The sequence below is a fragment of the Colossoma macropomum genome, unplaced genomic scaffold (assembly GCF_904425465.1).
Source record: "Colossoma macropomum unplaced genomic scaffold, Colossoma_macropomum, whole genome shotgun sequence".
Lineage (NCBI taxonomy): Eukaryota > Metazoa > Chordata > Actinopteri > Characiformes > Serrasalmidae > Colossoma > Colossoma macropomum.
Window position 1 is genome coordinate 10,096,053 of NW_023494808.1, and position 21,555 is coordinate 10,117,607.

General features: G+C 40.1%; 1 protein-coding gene across 1 annotated transcript in view; it reads right to left on the bottom strand.

The window, feature by feature from the left end:
* The window catches only part of myo15ab (myosin XVAb), an 87,352-nt gene that overhangs the window by 29,082 nt on the left and 36,715 nt on the right, over positions 1–21,555 (bottom strand). Inside the window, exons 28-42 of the mRNA XM_036557268.1 lie at positions 20,487–20,662; positions 19,287–19,371; positions 17,607–17,660; positions 15,258–15,339; positions 13,951–14,081; positions 13,773–13,868; positions 13,423–13,658; positions 11,938–12,116; positions 9,837–9,909; positions 7,273–7,467; positions 6,805–6,920; positions 4,946–5,034; positions 813–933; positions 656–727; positions 496–557 (exon numbers count right to left, since the gene is read on the bottom strand). Of these exons, the coding sequence (XP_036413161.1) occupies positions 496–557; positions 656–727; positions 813–933; positions 4,946–5,034; positions 6,805–6,920; positions 7,273–7,467; positions 9,837–9,909; positions 11,938–12,116; positions 13,423–13,658; positions 13,773–13,868; positions 13,951–14,081; positions 15,258–15,339; positions 17,607–17,660; positions 19,287–19,371; positions 20,487–20,662 (1,767 nt within the window). The remainder of the gene's footprint in view (positions 1–495; positions 558–655; positions 728–812; positions 934–4,945; positions 5,035–6,804; positions 6,921–7,272; positions 7,468–9,836; positions 9,910–11,937; positions 12,117–13,422; positions 13,659–13,772; positions 13,869–13,950; positions 14,082–15,257; positions 15,340–17,606; positions 17,661–19,286; positions 19,372–20,486; positions 20,663–21,555) is intronic.

Consider the following 21,555-nt stretch of genomic DNA (forward strand, 5'->3'; position numbering starts at 1 on the left):
TACCTATCTGTCTCTCTGTCTATCTATGTCTCTCTGTCTGTCTATCTATCTATCTATCTATCTATCTTTACTCAGTGCTGCAGTTCAGTCAATATGGATGAAGTCCCTATTTTACACCTGTAGATGGCAGCAGTTACAAAAGGCTAATTTCATGGCAGAAATACAACCAGTGCCTGCAGTTTTCATATCATATGTGGAGTTTAACCCCTTAAAATCTCAGGCTTATTACACAGTAAAGCTTATTATTCAGTAACTACAGGGACTTCAGTGCAAACTGGTTGAGCTATTCCTAGGTTATAGAAGTGTGTAATAACACTTTGGGCCATTTAAGGGGTTAATAGCACCATTATTTCAGAATTTGCTTAGAGCATTGACCACTGTGATCCGATTGTCTTGCTGTGATTTACTGTGATATATGAAATCATGATACATATCATGCTGAGTAACACTGTGGGCTATGTCGTACTACCCAGTGGGTACTTTCTCAACACTTACCATAATGACAGCCTGCTGGTTGATGATGGCTTGTTGTTGCTGGGCCATGACAGTTTGAGGATCTGAGAGACATGAGACGCAAAATGAGTCAGAAACATCTGGCACTCTGCTCGGTCCCAGCAGCTCTTTACTAACTGAGCTCAACTGCAGTTTCACACACCTGGAGCAGACGGCACTGTGGGGACATTGGGGATGAGCGGTACTGCTGGAACAGGGGGCAACACTCTGACCGCTGCAGCATACACACATATACATTAGTTAAATGAGGCGAATGCACTGATTTCAGTTCACTCAGGGTGTCTCTGTGTGCGTTTTACCTCCCGGTTGCAGAGCTGCTGAGTAAGGCACGCTGGCTGCGGCTGGAACTCCGTTGCCATGGCTACCACCCACACCGCCTCCCCCTTTCATTCTACCAGACAGGAGAGATGCATCCATATCCTGGAAACAGAGAGAGAGAGAGCGAGAGAGAGATAGAGAGAGATATGAATGTAGCTTATCTCTTAGGGTCCCGACACACCAAGCTGACCGTTTTGACCGATTGAGAATTTTGAATCGATGGTTGGCCGTGAGAGGAAGCTGAGAATCGGTGGACACACACAGAGAACAGCCTCACTCTTACAGGTTTCAACTATTTTTGATATTAAAGTGTCCACATTTTTAAATGAACAGTATTTGAATATCGTCACTGTCCAAAGATAAACATGTATTTCCAAAATAGTAACTTTACAGCAGAAGGCAAAACATTCTTTAGTTTTAATGTAAGTCAATGGGGAGAGTTTTTTTTTTCTAAGCAATTTTGGTCCATTTTTATTGGTCTATTTATCACAAAATTTTCACACAATGTAAAGAACGATCACTGTGCTCAAATGATGTAGAAAAGTGAAAATGGCAGAAAAAATGGAGAGTGTTTTTCATTGGACAGCGATGATATAGTATTTCCAATATTCCCAAAAATATTAAGAAATAAAAAAGTAACAAGAAATATTGCTACAAATAAGCACTAAAATAAAATAAAGCATGGGATACTAACTTGTTTCATTAACCTTTTTATGTGTTGTCATGTAATTATGAACGTGAGTGTTTTATATCACTGCTTAATGTGCAAACTTTCACATTTAATTTGCCTTTTTCTTACCCACCAGCCCAGCACTGCTAACAGTGGTTTAATCCCACTCTGGATTTAGCTTAAACACAGACATTCAAACAAAAATACAATATATTTACATATTTAGTCTGTATGTTGTGGTTAGACTACTGCAGCTCCTGCTATAGAAAGCTGTTCCCTTTTGCATGGTTGCATTACGTATGTGCGGGTTGGGCATTGGCTGTAGTTTTTGCGGTGGGTGCACATCACAGTATTCATTTTTCTGAGGTTGGAACAACCTGTAGTGCCACATTTAATAAATATCATCAAAAACTATGAATAGAATTACTTTTTATTCAGCGTTTCATAAACTGCCTGCACTGAATCTAATTAAATTAAATCCAATTAAACAGGACTAATTATCCTCCTTTTGTAATGAAACATGCAGCTGGTCAGTGTTGTTTAAGTGCTGATGGTATACATCCAAAATCTTTTGACACTTATGACACTCAAAACTGTGATGTAAATAATTACAAAATAAATGTACACAATGTGTGTAAAGGACTGAACCCCCCTGGTCAAATTATATGTTCTTGCTGTTTTTCTAAGTGAAAATAGGTTAACACATCCTCTACAGGGAACACACTCAAAATCTGGCATTTTCTGCTAATTTTAGCACAATACTGGACAAAAAAAAACAAAATATTAAGTGCTATAAATTTTGCACAGGCCACATTTTATGTCTTATTCTTTTCCTGTATCTTAAATTCAGCAAAGAAACAATAATTATGCATTAAAATGTGCAGATGTGTTATTTTCACTTAGAACATCACCAAAAACATGTACTTTGACCAGGGCTGTTCATACTCTCCTCTATCTACAGCAGATTTTAAACCGTTAGACAGTGCAATGAAGTCATTTCTCCTGTAATGACGTTTGTTCTACATCAGACTGTCTGTTTAAATGTGGGCCGCAGCTCATTAAAAAGTAATGTCCTCATTTGCTGAGTGTCATTGGCTTGTACTGCATGCAAAACGATCAGCACACACACACATACACACACACACACAGCGCTCACAGGATAAACCAAAGAAATGTGTCTGTGAGAATTACCGTAACTGAAATGGAATCACCTTTCCTTACGCACACTCAGGTCAGGTAGCATTTACGGAGCACTCAGCATACTTGTATCTCAACTTTCTCAATTACACACCTGATATACACCCAATTCAGCCCTCAGGGAGTGGGGGTGGGGGGTGTGTGTACATACGTGTGTGTGTAGTGTCAGGCACGTGTGTAAAAGCGTGAGTACAGGGTGGAGGATTTCAAGACATTTCTACAGTGTGCACAGCTATTCATTTAACTAGTCATATATATATATATGTGACTAGTAACATTATGACCACCTCCTTGTTTCTACACTCATTGTCCATTTTATCAGCTCCACTTACTATATAGGTGCACTTTGTAGTTCTACAGTTACAGACTGTAGTCCATCTGTTTCTCTGCATACTTTGTTAGCCCCCTTTCACCCTGTTCTTCAGTGGTCAGGACCCCCATGGACCTTCAGAGGGCAGGTACTATTTGGGTGGTGGGTCATTCTCAGCACTGCAGTAACACTGACGTGGTGGTGGTGTGTTAGTGTGTGTTGTGCTGGTCTGAGTGGATCAGACACAGCAGTGCTGCTGGAGTTTTTAAACCCCTCAGTGTCACTGCTGGACTGAGAATAGTCCACCAACCAAAAATATCCAGCCAACAGCGTCCTGTGGGCAGCGTCCTGTGACCACTGATGACCAATGATAGAGGATGACCAACACAAACTGTGCAGCAGCAGATGAGCTATCGTCTTTGACTTTACATCTACAAGGTGGACTGACAAGGTAGGAGTGTCTAATAGAGTGGACAGTGAGTGGACACAGTGTTTAAAAACTCCAGCAGCACTGCTGTGTCTGATCCACTCATACCAGCACAACACACACTAACACACCACCACCATGTCAGTGTTACTGCAGTGCTGAGAATGACCCACCACCCAAATAGTACCTGCCCTCTGAAGGTCCATGGGGGTCCTGACCACTGAAGAACAGGGTAAAAGGGGGCTAACAAAGTATGCTGAGAAACAGATGGACTACAGTCTGTAACTGTAGAACTACAAAGTGCACCTATACAGTAAGCGGAGCTGATAAAATGGACAATGAGCGTAGAAACAAGGAGGTGGTCATAATGTTATGCCTGACCGGTGTATATATAAATACACATGCACATGCAATATAGTAACAGCAAAACTGAACAGTACATAGATAAACCTATGTTAATACTGCTTTCTAAATACTGAATATGTGAGCAAAAACGCAGCTAAATGTTATTTCCCATCTGAATAAGTTATTCGGCAGCTTTTTGTTCACATTTTCTATTCCACCTTACATTTTACAACAAATGAGCCTATCGAAATGGGCCAGAATTATTAGGAAAATATCTTCTTACATTAACAAATTTGAGGACCAAGATGAATAATTTTTCCCTTTCCTGTAAAATGTACCAAAAATAGTCAGAATCCATTTTTACATGACCACTTTCCAACTTGTCTTTTTCTCTTAGAAAATAAACAGGCTGTACTGCGCCATTAAGACTGATGTAAATGAGCTCTGTTCTGATTGGCAGTTCTGTACTGTGCCTCATTCAAAAAGCAGTGCAGGCTGAAACACTCCTTTTATAACTTCAGTAAGACCAGAACTGCTGTAGACTGAATAGGCAGATGTATGTAAATTCTCATTACATCACAGAAACAATGAATTCAAAACAGGCTGTTTGCAGATTCGTTTCCATATATGGACTGTTTGGAGTGGGTAGTGAATGGTTTGAAATTTTAATAATGTTTATATCGCTGTTGTTGGAAGAAAATGTGCTCCATTTTTGTCATTTTTCAGTTTTTGACATTATTTGAAAGTGTAAATGTACATTTCATGATGAATGGACCACAAGAAACTGTCCAGAATGACTTGGAAAAAAAGTCTGGTTTCGTTGACTTACATTACAAGTAAAGTAGGTTTTTTTCCTTCCTCTGTAAAGTTACCATTTTGCAGAAACGAGGTTTTCTTCCGAAAACAGCGATACATTACTTCTACAAACTTACTACAAACTCTTTTATCTAAAAAAAAGCAAGGGACATTTGTTTTTCCCAAACATGGGTGCTTTCATAGAATCATTTCATAATTTATTCAAACATTTTATTTTTATTTTATTGATTCCAAACATTTGAACGCTAGTGGACATGGGACTAACCTCTACTGTATGTTTGTGAGACAGGAAACCAAATGTTTTGTATGTGTATGTGCTTTAATGTCAGTGGATCAGGTGTCTCCGTACCCCATTTCTGTCTGACAGTACAGGGTCAAACAGGCTGTCCAGATAGCGGTCCATTCCCTTGTGAGCTCCGTCATATGATGGATCTGAATCTGTTAGACAGACAGAGATGCATACACACAGCAGAGTGAATTCACCATTAACACTTTAGACATCACTGACCCAAAACTTCTACAGGACGCTATGACATATAAAAGGCACTGACTGGCCAGTTTATTAGAAACCCCTCTCTTGTAGCTCCACCTTGTTGGTGTACAGTTAGGGACTATAGCTCATCTGTTCACGAACAGTTTGTGTTAGTCATCCTCAGATCCTTCACTGGTGGTCAGTTTCGGACCACAGAGCCACTCTTTTCTGGGTATTTTTGGTTGGTGATTCACTCTCATAAAACTACAGAAACACTGCTGTCGAAAATGGACAACAGCAGTCGTGTGGTCAGAAACTGACCAGTGATGTACAGTCCCGAAGTACCCCTGCTCTGCTTTCTCTGCTTTAACACCCACATCAAGGGCTTTTTAATTAGCTGATCAGTTGGATCAGGTTGTGTCTGGATCAGGACGGCTGACAAATTGTGCATGACGACAGACGAGCTGTAACTGTACACCTATATATAGTGGACCTATAAGGTAGATGGACCGCATGAACTGGACGGTGAGTAGATGTACAAGGTGGAGTGGATGGAAAGTGTACATCCATATATGTATAGTGGAGTATAGCCAGAATCTAAGTCTGTTAATGCTTGCAAATAATAGGAGTAAACTAGGCAAACAGCTTTGACTCAATATGCCTTTGATACCTTTATGACATCACTTTCTGATGCTATACCTTAGATACCTTTATGACATCACCTTTATATGTTATGCCTTAGATACAGTTATGACATCACTTTCTGATGCTATACCTTAGATACCCTTATAACATCACCATTATATGCTATACCTTAGGTACCCTTATGACATCACCTTTATATGTTATGCCTTAGATACACTATATGGACAAAAGAATTGGGACACACCTCTTAATCATTGAATTTGGGTGTTTCATTCAGTCTCATTGTCACAGGTGTATATAATCAAGCACCTAGCCATGCAGTCTGCCTGTACAAACATATCTGAAAGAATGGGTCGCTCTAAAGAGCTCAGTGAATTTGAGTGTGGCTCTGTAATAGGATGCCGCCGCTGCAACACATCAGTTCGCAAAATTTCTTCCCTCCTAGATATTCCACGATCAACTGTGAGTGAGTTATTGGAGTGGAAACATGAGAAGAAAATGATGAAATGTGCTGTTGGGAAGCAAATTTATGACTGCAGCCTTCCAAAAAATCCTGACAACCAATCAGAACAGAGATCATTTACATATATCAGTATATCAGGCCCAGTTACAATAACATCCTGTTTTATTCTAAGGCATAAATAGAGGCTGGAAAATGGTTATGCAAAAATGAATCATGCCTGTTTTTGGTACATAATCCATGAAAATTTACCATACATCATATTTCCAGCTGCTTTACCGATGTAAATACTGAGCTAGGGTCTGAAATGAATCAGTTCCATAAGGAAGGCTTTAGAAATTCTGTTTTAAAATACAGTCCTAGGGGGTCTGACACACATGGAGCTCAAGGGAACCACTGTAACTGAACCAGGGCAATCTTTTTAATAGTCAATGATATGTACATGTTCACTTGGGGTCGTAAGGCCTTATAAAGTTACTCTGCCTGAACACACACACATAAACATGCTTGTGAGTATCCTGTATATAATTACATTAGCTGCATGTAACCAAGTCCTACATATAAACTGACTCTACTGGACATGGAAAGACATGGACATGCTATCAACCGAAGTGGACACTGTGTGTGTTACCTTGACTGTAGTGGCCTTCAGAGATTGGCAGGCTGTTGGTTACCATGGCACTGACTCTGTTCGCATATGAGAGCGGTGCTTCCTCATCCTCATTGAATCCACTTCCAAAGAGGCTTCTGTGAACACATGAATCCACACAGAGCATGTTTGAATAATAGCCAATGCTCTTAATTAAATACTGCCACCTGTATTTCACTGTTATCGGAAGAAAACCTTGTATCTCCAAAATGGTAACTTTACTGTAGAAGGAAAAAACATACTTTACGTTTAATCTAAGTCAATGGAACCAGAATTTTTTCCAAGTCATTTTGGGCTGTTTCTTTTGGTTCATTCATCACGAAATTTACAGACAATGTAAAGAGCAACAGGCATTTTCAAATTATGTCAAAAACTGAAAAATGGAGGTACGAGGTTTTTATCCGACAGCAGTGATATACACACATTACACTTACAAATACACAAACGTACATGCTTGCGTTGGGCCGTGCTCTGTTGGGATCGTGTGTGGAGATGATGAAGTGTGTTTTCTGTTTGGGGAAGTCAGCGGGCAGCTCGAGATCACACACCAGGTCCATCACGTAGTCGTGACCCTCCAGCTCCACCCACTGACCCGGCTCCTTCATCAGCACCGACCATCCATGCCTGTTCTCCGAGGACACGCCCCTGCAACCAACAAACACGTCAGATTACAGGACTGATTTGATTTTTGGGGGTCATTCTACAGAAACGTCCACTTTTCTATCTCTCCGTAGGGGTCACTGGTGTTACCAATCCTCACTGGTGTTACACATAAGAAAGGTAACACCAGAGACATTTTAATGAAAAATGCATTTTACAAAATAACTGCTACAGAACATCAAACCACATGCTGTCAATCCTGGAATATCCACTAAAATATGTCATTTAATCCATTTGTGTTCTATTTTTTCACAATTACCTAAAAATAAAGTAGGTCACACCAGTGACTTCAGCTAAAAGCTTCATATGAAATCATGAGCTCAATGAGAAAATTTCTGATAACTGAAAGACACAGTGGACACATGTGCTTTTCTTTATAGATCCTCATAAAATAGGTAAAAGGAAGTCAAGTGATGTCATCAGTGTGATTTTTATTTCAAAATAAGAGATTTTTGTTACGCAGTTACACCAGTGACACGACTCCTGGGGACAACAACTTTCATTATATATTTTATAATGTTTATTTGGCATTTGTTTTCTTTGTCATTTAATTTGTATATTCCATAGTCATGTATAGATGATTGTAGTTAAAATTGCAGAAGAACATTTCCCGGAGTGTCACACTCCCTCCAGCAGCTTGTCCTCTTCCCACAGAGCCATCATGTCCCCAGGTAAACACTGCACACGTACCTGGCCGTCCACATAATGTAAAGAAAACAGGACTCATTGTACCAGGCAACCTTCTTCTATTCCTCCAAGGTCCAGTTCTGTCGTTTGCGCGCCCCTTGCAGGTGCTTTTGACGGTGGACAGGGGTTAGCATGGGCACTCTGACCAGTCTGTGACCGCGCAGCCACATACACAGCAGGGTGCGATGCACTGTGTATCGTAACCATCATTAAAAATTTCTGTGACTTGTACCACAGTAGCGCTTCTGTCGCAGATCGCTGTCAGTAGCTGCTCACCACTGCTGACCAGGAGCACCCCACAAGCCTTTCTGTTTCAGAGATGCTGGAGGTCTGGCCACAATGATTTGGCCCTTGTCAAAGTTGCTCAGGTCTTCCTGCCTGCCCACTTCTCACATGTTCCAATATGTCGAGGAAGAAGTTGTGTTCTGAGACACGTAAGCTGGACGTCCGTCCCAGCCGCTGTCTTTTAAAGATCAGAGCATAAACTTCGTCTCCTCTGCAGACCAGTTTCTGCTCCCACCATGTTGAACGATATAAACTTTCACTATGTCGCGACGAACATGACCAGAACGTACTTAAACTTTCTGATTGGGAATGTAATCAGATACAGGCGTTTACATGGTGATTATTCCTCTATTTAACAGATTAATTACAGGATTACCCACCTCGTTCAATCTGATAGAAACTGTATTCCGAATGACCTCAATTGGACTAGTCCATTCTTATTGAGCTGGACGTCTGGCCATAGTGATTTGGACCTTGTCAAAGTTGCTCAGGTTTAGAGAACTGCTTAGTGTAGACGTTACCATGACAACTAGCATCACTGAGTCCAGTCAGAGTGAGATGAGCAGCAGTGAGCAGTGCTTGTATTTTTAATTACTTTAAAATGATGTCAGACTCAGGAAAACGTCCTTCACATGTCCTTATTAAAGACGTTGTGTTCTGAGACACATAAGCTGGACGCCCGTTCCACTGCCATCTTTTAAATGGAGAAGAGCACAAACTTCGTCTCCTCTGCAGACCAGTTTCTGCTCGGCCATGCTGAACGGTATAAACTCTCACTATGACGTGACCATGATCAGAACATGATTAAACTTTCCGATAGGGAATGTAATCAGATACAGGCGTTTACATGGATATTATTCTTCTATTTAACAGATTATTTACAGGATTTTCCACCTCGTTCAATTGGATAGAAATTGTATTTCGAATGGCCTCAATCGGACTAGACTATTCTGACTGAGGTATTTACATGGATGTATTCTGTTACGATAGAGCTATTAGTTGGATTATTAATGGATTATTAGGCAGCATGTAAACATGGCTAGTGTTAAAGAAATCTTGACTGCTAGCATAGTAGAACCTAATAAATACAGACATGACATTTAGCAGTAATGTTAGCCACGTTGGCTTCCATCTGCATTTGCCAACGACTGGGAAAAAACTTAAGCAGCCCATCTCCATGTAGCCCAACGGCAGTTTTTTTTAGAAGTTCCTCCCACAAGGGAGTTTTCCCAGTCTTTAATCTAGAAAACCTCACTCTAGTGATGTGGTACTGCTTTAGGATGTGAGTCGGCTTGTTTACAACAGATGTAGCAGTGGTTACATTTTCCATTTTGGCCTGTGTGTCCCTTAAATATCAGGTTACTATTACAAAAAAACCTTACCTGTGCTGCAAAACATCGCCTGCCACTTCCTCACCACTTGTCCAGGAGTGGACTGGACACAGGAAAGATACTCCTACACAGAAACGCAAATGAATTAAGTATCATCGTTAATAAAATATGAGATAAAGTACATGCTAAACTTACAAGGACTGCAAAAACTTGTAATTTCATTGTAATTTCTCATTTTTCTTATAAGAATGCAGCCTAACCTCCAACCTACATACATTTAATGGATGAAAGAACATGTGAAAGAACATTACAGTGCAGCGTACTACATAACAGGTTACATAATAGCTGCAGAAGCCTTAGGGCAAGCAGAGCCAGAGCATAGAGAAAGAGTACCTTATCAGTAAGCCTGTGCACCTCTCTCCAACCCCCCCACCACACACTATCAGATATCGACTAATCTGCATCAACTCAACCAGGCGAAGACAGAGAGACAGAGTGACTGGATGAGACAAGAGGGACTGAAACACACAGAGAGAGAGAGATTAAAGAAAAAAGACTAAGAGGAAAGAGATAGGGAAATGAGAGAGTAGCAGATTAGCTGGAGTGAAGAGAGGAGAGATAAATGACTGCAGTCCTGATTTCCATCGCAATGACTTGATTTAAAGCATTCAAACTAAATATGGTTTCAAGCCATGCTATCATGAGTAAGTGCTGACACTCCAAACTATCACTGCTTTTATTCTGCCATCTCCTTTTCATCTTCACTGGCTATTTAATGGACCAGCCTAGTCATTAAATGATACTACAGCAGTTGAGCGCTGGTTGGAAATCTCTTGCTTTACCAATAGACTCCTGTTGCAGGAGTCATGCCACTAAGGTCATAAGGATGGCGAGTGAGAAAGAGGGTCTTACGATATACAACTCTCCACAATCCATTCTCCATTTCATACAATTAATGTAAAATGCACTTATTTAATATGCATTTAACTATGATCATACAATAACAATGATATGATGGCCTATTCAACATGTCTTTTAACTTTATTTAACAGTACAGCACAATCTAAGCAGTGTCCTGTTCTACTATGGCTATGACATCTTAGTTCCTTATTTAATGTGCTGTTTAACTACAGTTATGAAATAATTATAGTTTAACGGCATGTTAAATAAGGAATTGTAATGTCATAACTGTAGTTAAACAGCATATTAAATAAGGAATTATAAAGAATTAAATTATAGGAAATTAAATAAGGAATTATGACATCATAATTCCTTATTTAACATGCCGTTAAATTATAACTATGACATCATACTTCCTCATTTAATATGCCCTTAACTACAGTTACGAAATAATTATAGTTTAACGGCATGTTAAATAAGGAATTGTGATGTCATAGTTATAGTATAACGACATGTTAAATAAGGAATTGTGATGTCATAACTGTAGTTAAACAGCATATTAAATAAGAAATTATAAGGAATTAAATAAGGAATTATGACATCATAATTCCTTATTTAATATGTTGTTTAACTACAGTTATGACATCACAATTCCTTATTTAACATGTCGTTATACTATAACTATGACATCATAATTCCTTATTTAATATGTTGTTTAACTATGTCTATGAGACCATAATTCTTATTTAATATGGCATTTAATGATGAATATGATATCATAATACTGTATTTATTATGCTGTTCAACTACCGCTACAACATAATAATTTCTGATTTAACATGGCATTAACTATGGCTATGATATCATAATTCTTTATTTAATATGCTGTTTCACTACAGCTATGACATCATGATTTATTATTTAATATGGCAATTAACTATGGCTGCAACATCACAATTCCTTATTTAACATGGCGTTAAACTATGACTATGATATCATAATTCTTTATTAATATGCTGTTTAACTACTGCTTTGCTATCATAATTCCGTATACTATGTTTAACTGGCTATGACATCATAATTTATTATTTAGTATGGTGTTTAACTATGGCTATGATGTCATAATACCTAATCATAACTGAAACGCAGATTTGAAATATAGGTTAATTATATATTTTTTTTCTTGCTAAGAATTGTTGATATACGATGTTTAGTAGTTCTACACAGCTTGGCCTTGTTCAGGCTGCCGTACCGTCGAAGCAGTGCACCTGCAGGACCATGTGGGCTTTCTTGCGGTTGGCGGTCCACTCCAGCAGAGACAGGGGGTAGGTGCGGGCCGCCTCAGGGCCCAGGTGGGACTTCTGCATGGCCTGGAGCAGCTTGTGCTGGCACAGCGCCTTAAAACCGTTCAGAGCGAAGTCTGACACAAACCTGAAAGAGAGAGAGGGAAGCAGAAACAGAGAGATAGCGAGAGAGAGAGAGAGAGAGAGAGAGAGAGAGAGAGAGAGAATCTAAAAGAGGGCTAGGATATAAACTGAGGAGCCACCAGCACTGACAAGAAAACTTTGTAAACCTTGTAAACACACATAACATCTGTAACTAAACGCTGATCTGCTTCAGTTCCAGCTGGCTGTATGGTTCACTAATGAAGAGACCCTGCTTGGCCAAATCTCAAACTGAGGTTCATGAACAAGCTGACCATTCAGGTAAAGGCAGGTAACCGTCTAGAAGATAAGGGTACCATAAAAATACAAATTAGATATACAGTCACACGCAAAGTTTGAACACCCCTCGTCAAATTACAGGTTTTGTTGATGACAAAATATAAAACATATCAAAACTGCTTTAATTTGCTATTAAAGTAATGCAGAATGAAATGCAGAACCTCCTTTTTAGGTCATTACTATTCAACTATTCCATGTTGGAACGTGACTACTCAGCTGGGTGAAGACAGTCAGGTACCAGCAAGCGAGCGATAAAGCACTGAGAGAGGAAGCCCTTACTGGTCCGTGAAATTATTCAAGACTACACAATATTCATTTAGGTGTGAATTCTAATTGAAGAAGTAAGAAGCCCCTAATTGCAGCATGTAGACTATAGTCTGTACCATGGTTGACAACAGAGAACACCAATTGTGACTCTCCTCACTGCTATTGCTGTTTTGCTGTATTCTGCGTATTTAGCGGGATGTTGTGGTTTCGGGTGGTATCAAACTTGGAGAAGTCATGGGCTGGAGGTTAAGGAGCCAGTTGGGGCAGTCATGGGCTGGAGCCAGCCTTGTTACTGGAAGGTTGCCGGTTCAATCCCCTGAGCCGACAGTACGTGACTGAAGTGCTCTTCAGCAAGGCACCTAACCCCCAACTGTTCCCCGGGCGCTGTGGATAGGGCTGCCCACCACTCCGGGCAAGTGTGCTCACTGCCCCCTAGAGTGTGTTTACTAGTGTGTATGTGGTGTTTCACTGCACAGATGGGTCAAATGCGGGGGTGAGATTTCCCCGTTGTGGGACTAATAAGGGTCAATTAATTCACGTCAACAGAAATTAGAAATCATACGTCTAATTTCTCTTTTAGAAACTGTTCCATGTGACTATTTTTACTGTTGATCTGCTGCTTCTCAAACTGTTTAAACACGCATGCTCTATTTATCACTATTTCCCATAGCATTCACTATTTTCACTACCATTTAAATAATCTGTAAAGTCTTCTGTGATAGATGAAGCAAGATTTTGAGTCTTACTTCAGCAGATATTTCTCCATTTTCTCACTCGGGGCGAAGGAGCTCAAACAGGCCGCCATCAGCAGCCAGCCTCGCTCTGCGTTGCGCTGGTTTCCATTCCGCCACACCTGATTGGCCACCTGCGCCAAAATCTCATCCCTGATCGGTGGAGTGGCCAGGCCCCGCTGGATGATGTAATTTCCAAACAGGTTCTCCTGAGCACCGTTCAAGTTTGGGTCCCCCATGAAACGCAAAATCTATAAAAATGATTGGACCAATTAAATAAAGTACACTAGACACAATAAATCCAGTTATACTGTAAGACATGCATACAGGAAATGAGAACAGGACTGCATTTAATGTAACTTTACCAATAAGAAGACGTCAAGAGCGTCTTGTTTTAGGTCGTCCTCCAGACGAGTTAGTGGAGCTTGAAGAGGTGCTGTAAGCATCCCAAATTCCAGATCCTGCACACACATTACTCATATAAGTACAGCCATGGGTGTATATCCAGCGTGTGTGTGTTTTTATGTGTATAAGTGCTCTTACTCTGAAGTTTGAGCGGATGTATTTGGTCATTAGGTGGTTGTTGATATCCAGAGGGAGAGTGAGCTGAGGATCGACCTGCACTCTCGGAGCCTGAACCAAAGCGAGGCACTCTGAATGCAACTCCTTACCAGCTGTGAAAACACATATAACATATTAATATACACTGGAAATCAGCAAGAACTGTTGGAAAAAATAAAATAAGACATTAAATGCACAGACCACATTTTGTTTTATTTTTTAACCCAATATGTTAAATTCAGCAAATAAACGAACAGTAACTATGCACTAATCATGCAGAAGTGTGTTCTCTGTAGAGGAGAACACACAGTAGAGGTAATTTGACCAGGTGTCAAAACTTTTGCACATGACTGTACATACACTTTCAGCTACTTTAAATGAACAGATACACCGATCAGGCATAACATTATGACCACCTCCTTGTTTCTACACTCATTGTCTATTTTATCAGCTCCCCTTACTATATAGGTGCACTTTGTAGTTCTACAGTTACAGACTGTAGTCCATCTGTCTATCTGCATACTTTGTTAGCCCCCTTTTACCCTGTTCTTCAGTGGGCAGGACCCCCATGCACCCTCACAGAGCAGGTGCTATTTGGGTGGTGGATCATTCTCAGCACTGCAGTAACACTGACGTGGTGGTGGTGTATTAGTGTGTGTTGTGCTGGTGCGAGTGGATCAGACACAGCAGTGCTGCTGGAGTTTTTAAACACCTCAGTGTCACTGCTGGACTGAGAATAGTCCACCAACCGAAAACATCCAGCCAACAGCGTCCTGTGAACATCTACAAGGTGGACTGACAAGGTAGGAGTGTCTAATAGAGTGGACAGTGAGTGGACACAGTGTTTAAAAACTCCAGCAGCACTGCTGTGTCTGATCCACTCAGACCAGCACAACACACACTAACACACCACCACCACGTCAGTGAGAATGATCCACCACCCAAATAGTACCTGCTCTGTAAGGGTCCATGGGGGTCCTGACCACTGAAGAACAGGGTAAAAGGGGGCTAACAAAGTATGCAGAGAAACAGATGGACTACAGTCTGTAACTGTAGAACTACAAAGTGCACCTATATAGTAAGTGGAGCTGATAAAATGGACAATGAGCGTAGAAACAAGGAGATGGTCATGATGTTATGCCTGATCACATTCAAATGAAGAGCCAACAACTGAGTCTCAATAACAATTTTTGCAGCTTCATTTGGTGACACTGACACACTGGTGCATCAACGGAAGCTCAAAAATCTAATATCAGTGTTGAGAAAGCACACAGCTGTGAGTGAATGACCTGCAGTGGCCAGCAGCAGCCCTCCCAGTTCAGCAGGAATCACCAGCTGGGACACGTTAATGACCTCACGGCTGGCTCGCTCCTGTGAAAAGAGAGACGAAAAGACTCCACATTAAAATAATTTGTAAAGTAATAAGAAAATAACTAAAAATCTAATTTAAACAATGTTTCCTCTTAGTCCAAATGTAAGACATGTTTGGTGTCGGAAGTTTGCTTCTTCAGTTTTCACTGTAGCTACGAGGCCAACGTGGTTAGACGTAATGGATGTTTATAGCCAACTACTAATGCCGATGGTAATGGACTCCTATACACTGTCAGAAACTACATAAGAAAGTCTATTTGAGAGTTTGCCTTAGTTTTAAGATAAGCGTGTGAAACTCTGTTTAGGCGCATAGTTAGCATGTGTTTGCTAATTAGCACGCTATCCATCGTATTTTTCACGTGACCGCTGTAATTCGAGATTATGGCTGGAATTTTAGGAAATGGAAGTGTCATTGATTACTGTTTTAGCCAGGTCAAAAAGTCATTTTGTCCCATTACTTTTTTCTGAGATGTTTCCGGGACAATGTGCAGTCTGCGGCTGTCACTAAGCTGAAAGTACATCAAGAACAGCATCTGATGAGCACAAAAACCAAAGAACGTCAGCTGTCATGCGAATGTGGCTTCATAAAGACTCCTTAATAAAGCCTAGTTAAAATCTGAGCCCATAAAATGCAGCCAGATGATAATCTTCTAGTTGAACCTCACTGGTTGGTGTTAACAGACTCTCTATGACTGGTTTATACTTTATATTCTCTTCATAACTGTCTATATTCTGCCCTCACTAGACCAGTCAACAGGAAGCTAACAGGCTAACTGGCTAACAGGCTAACGCCACAATAATAAAAGACACACTTATTTTTCAAGCCTTTAAAGTAGGAATTACTTAAAAACTGAGACCTACACAGCAAAGAATGTCACTTGCACATCAGTTAAGAGCTTAAAATGTCTGTATTTAAACTAGAGCTGACATCAAAACCTAATATAGCGCCGAGCTAACCCCGCTAGCTAGATGCTAACATACTGTGGTGAACATACAAGATGCGTTAGCGCAGCGCTGTTTGAGAAATAGATGTCTACATTAGAAATAGCTATGTAAAGGCATCGCTTTATAGTTTTCTGCTTGTACCTGACTCTCAGTATGACCACAGTTCAAAAAGATGAAATGAAATGACTTTATTAGCGTGAGTAACTCATGTAGGGTATAAACAGGATACTGACTGAAGCGCTTCTCTCATACAGGTTCAAGTGTTGACAGACTGATTACAAACGACGGCACAAAACCATTCAGCCATCCCTCTATGAATGTTATTATATTTTTAATTTTTTCCCACATTTCCATCATGTCAGGATGTTATACGCAACTAATGTGTTGTCTGTTTATGGTTCACCAGAAGTTCTGTCCATACTTGTTAGCTATGTTAGCCTCATAGCTTCTAAGCAAGCAAACTTCAGACACCAAGCAGATCTTGGCAGACTGACTACAGGGGAACCCCCTTTTTCTGGGAGGCATAAAAGCATAAAAATAGCATGTCTGTAATTTTTAGTTCATTTTTATTCAATAAAATCATGTTTGTATTTAAACTCTACGAGTATTATAATACTGCTAGAAACTGAAAATAGCGACAGCAGCTCTATACCACAGCTCACTACTGATAGAGTCAATGTGAAATTGCTATAAAAAATAAACTATATGCTAATATGCCTGTCACAAACTTCAAGCAAAGCATGGAACGTCTTTTAAGAAGCTTTAATGTCTGTGTTTAATCCAGAACTGCCTTTCTTCCAATTTTCCATCCCACCTTAAATGCTGCAACAGTGCTTAAACGCACCAGAATGTAACTCCTGCACTGTTTAAGGTGGAACGGAAAACTTGAATAAGAAGCTCATTCATTGTCATTAGAAAGTGTTCATGGGTTAGCTTAGTGCTAACAAACTACTAGAATCCCTATAAAGACGCTAGCAAAAGTTAGCATTATCCCTGAGGTGGGTTTTGTCCTTAAGTTTTGGCCCAATTTTCTCATCTATGGCCCAAATTGAAAGCCTAGCTCTAACAATCACGGGTCACACGGGTTACTTTAAAAATACACTTCTCACCACAAAATGGTACGCAACGCTAAATGTACCTTAATCTGAAGTGCTAAATGAATAAAGCTGTTTACAGACTTGTTTCTTTCCTGTGAATGTGAATGTAAGTGGTATAGGCAGCTTTCTAATATCGTATTTTGGGGTGCATCTGAAAATCAAGGCACACTGTAACTGAATGATCTAACTTAAGTCAAGAGAGAGATAATATCTGTGTTAGTTCACCGCTTCCAGTCGTCTCCTCTCCTCCTCTGCCCTCCTGGCCAAGAGAAGATTATCCTGCGGCAAAGACAAAGGAAAATGTTCACTCTGAAATCAGTCAAGGCCAACTAGAACTGTATCATCAGTCAGTTAATGACTCTACTGAAGTAGTCATTGTAATTAGATGACTGGTTAAGGACAGTGAGCTACTAATAGCTTTGATGATTTTGCCATCAGGGATTAGAGACAGTCAACATGGAACAGAGTAAAAAACTGAAAAAGAAAGATATATTTTCACAGATCTTATTCAAAAACAGAAACAAAATCCCTTTCAGCTTCCAGAGTGACCACTGTATTTTAAAATGACTTCTTACATCTGGTTAACCACAAATTATACAACAGTTAGTTCGGCCACGCAAGCTGATTGGTTGAGAGGCATTCTAACTGTTATTTCACCATAACATCACGTTTTTTCACGAAAACTGTATCACTCCGCTGAGATGCCGTTGCTAAGCAACGACTCTGACAGCTGTAGGAGACGCTTAATCCATTTGAACGTTTTGACTTCTTACTTTGCCACAAACAGAAAATGGACACTTCTAAGATCACATTTGACCGACAGCCGATTTGGTCAGACTCTGAAGATGAGACTACACTAAATTCCCAAACTGTCATCACCACTGAGCAGCTTTTCAGTCGGCAGCTGTGACAGAAGAACCTAAACAACCTGGAATCAGCCAGAAATGAACCGAACACCTTTCGCCAAACAAAATGGGCTGTAAGATGCTTTACAGACTGGCTGGAACAAAACAGCATTAATATTAATCCAGCAAAAATTGACAAAACTGAGCTAAACTTGATATTGTGGCAGTTTTATGGCTCAGTCTGATTGGGTCAGACTCTGAAGATCAGACTACACGTTTGGCGAATGGTATTCTGTTAATTTCTGTCTGATTCCAGGTTGTTCAGCTGTTCTTCTGTCACAGCTGCCGACTGAAAAGCTCCTCAGTGGTGATGACAGTTTGGGAATTTAGTGTAAGGAGCCGGAGAACGAACTGCCGGCTGTGCAGCGAGTGAGCGGAGCTCGTTACTCTGACGTAGCGACAAGCTGCTTATTAAGGAACTATAATTTGGCAGAAGGGACTGCGAACATTAAAACATATTAAAAGCTGCGTTCACGACCCAGTTTATTTATTTCTTACTTTATTTATTTAACTGTTGTATTAAAGCAATAGAACACTCGAGGAGTGTGTTATCGCTATAACATCATGGCTGTGATGATCTACGGCGACAGCCGTGATGGTATTTCGGGATAACACACACCCTCTCATGTTCTGTTGCTTAAATAACATAACTTCCTTCCACTTTTACTAAGCAAATGCGACAGTGACTTAGTGATGTAGTGCTATTTTTATATTAATACATCTATGCGCAACACTGGATCATAAAAAAAGAAAAAAGGCTTCTGTTCTGAATCAACCCAAACGAAATATATTTCTAATGCCTTGTGGGAGCAAGAACAATATAATGATGTTGTTAATTAGTTCACCCCATTTTAAAATAGCTAAAGTCAGTAGCTTCACTCAGTTTCGCATATGTTTATAATTGCATTCTGAGAAAAACACCTTGGTTAATTTCGCTTTTCGTTTTCCACAAGAGTGAGAAAAGGTAACTAAACAACAATTAGACTGGCAGACAACATACCCTGATGTATCGTTTGCGGTTGACGATGAGCCACATCATTGAGCGCAACTTGATCAGGTTCACACGCATCTGAAAAAAACGCCGCCTAAAGACCAGTGAAGAGAAATTTTGAAGGTTATAGAAAGAACATAAGAAAGATGATCAGGGTTAATTTGGCACCTGTGGAGGCGAAGGTGAGTTTTTTAGCCACTGCCAATTCTACCCGTAAGTTAAGTCTCCTTAACTACCAAGCTGGGAGGCTGAAGGTTGGCAAAAGCCTCCTCTGAGACTCGTGAAGTGAGCCAACTACCGGTAACACAATGTCACTGGACAGTTCATCACACTTGGAAGAGAATGTTAACTGCCAATTCTGCCATCCAACCCACCCAAAGAGAGCGAGGCCTATTATGCTGTCTGACTCTCTCATACTCTCAATTATCAACTTTTACAGTTACGAACCTGTTACAGTTAAATAAACCTCTGTTTGAGCTCCAAAGCTGTATTAAATAAAGAGTCAATATACAAACTTCAGCATTTCCATGCATTTTTAGGAACTTTTAACCATCACAACACTTACATTTAGCTATACTTGAAACATAAAGCTCTAGTTTGTGAGCTAGTCATCACGTGAATTCACTACATGGTAGGTATTTTTGATGCTAAGGCCACAGTTTTGGGTATATTGAAGGCATGTTTCAGAAATCTCCCTGTAATCCATAATAAAATTGTTCCATAAATGTTCATAATATCCAAATATCCAGAAAGTACTGAAGAATAAAAGGCCTGTATTTCAAAATGTACTGTTTACTGTCCATTTTGAATTAGTAATTTTATGACGTCATTATATATCTGCCTTTTCAACCTGTAACAGTTTAGCTCCGCCCATTTAGATCAAAGTTATAAAGAAGTGTTTCAGCCTGGGCTGCTTTTTGAATGAGCGTAGCCAATCTGAACAGAGCTTATTTGCATATATCTTATATATGTTTTAAAAGCACAGTAACAAAATCAGGCTGTTTAATTCTAAGGGTTAAAGAAATGTTGGAAAATGGTCATTTTAAAATTAATTATGACTGTTTCTGGTATACAAAACCACACAAATGTCATAAAAAATAAAATACAAGAAAAAAAAATGTAGCCTATGGGCATTTTAAACTGCAAAATCGTTTTGCCCAACTGAAAATGTGACGGTGTATGTTGTTGCTCATGGGAGTTGTAGTTTACCTCAAGAGGAAGCCTCGGCAGTGGGCCTGAAGTTTGGCCATATCCATGCGGAACTTGAGGAACTGCTTACGGACGAAGTACATACGAACGTATCGCTGTAACGTCAGTGCAGCCAAGTGCCTCACACGATCACGCTTGCTCTCCAACAGCTGATACACGTCCTCCTTTAAAAACAGCTGAGAATGCAACATCAACATCCAACCAGTTACTAACAGTCAGTGTTCATGGCCATTTTCACACACGTCTCCATCTTAAAGACACTTTTAATGCTCATGTTTGGGCTTTGCATCATTCATATATGCAACCCTTAAACCACATGTGTCAGGCTTGAGTCCTGGCAGGCCAAAACACTGCAGAAGCTTTGTGCCTCATTAAACACACCTGATTCAGCTCATCAGCTAATTAGCAAGGCCTTCTTGAAACTGAATTCAGAGCGTTAAATGAGGGCCTTTAATGGTATTTTCCTTGGATGCAGTTTGCATGCTCCTATGACTTTCTGGGTCATATCATACAAAGGGAAGGGACATTTTTAGCAAAAAAATCTGTCATTAAAACTGAAAATGCAACTGATTAAAGCACAGATGTTCTGCTTTGCTGGCCATGCTGTGTTACTGTTTCGCAGTAGCACCATTGCGGGGACGTGTAAAGGTCTAGTCTTATTCATGACGCTCCAAATTAGACATTTCTAAATTGTTTTTATCACTATTCATTAAGCTTTATTCATTACGTCATGAATTAGTATGTCATTATACCCAGATCAGACATAACATTATGACCACCTCCTTGTTTCTACGCTCATTGTCCATTTTATCAGCTCCACTTACTATATAGGTGCACTTTGTAGTTCTACAGTTACAGACTGTAGTCCATCTGTTTCTCTGCATACTTTGTTAGCCCCCTTTTACACTGTTCTTCAGTGGTCAGGACCCCCATGGACCCTCACAGAGCAGGTACTATTTGGGTGGTGGATCATTCTCAGCACTGCAGTAACACTGACGTGGTGGTGGTGGTGTGTTAGTGTGTGTTGCGCTGGTCTGAGTGGATCAGGGAGCATGGAGCTAACAAAGTG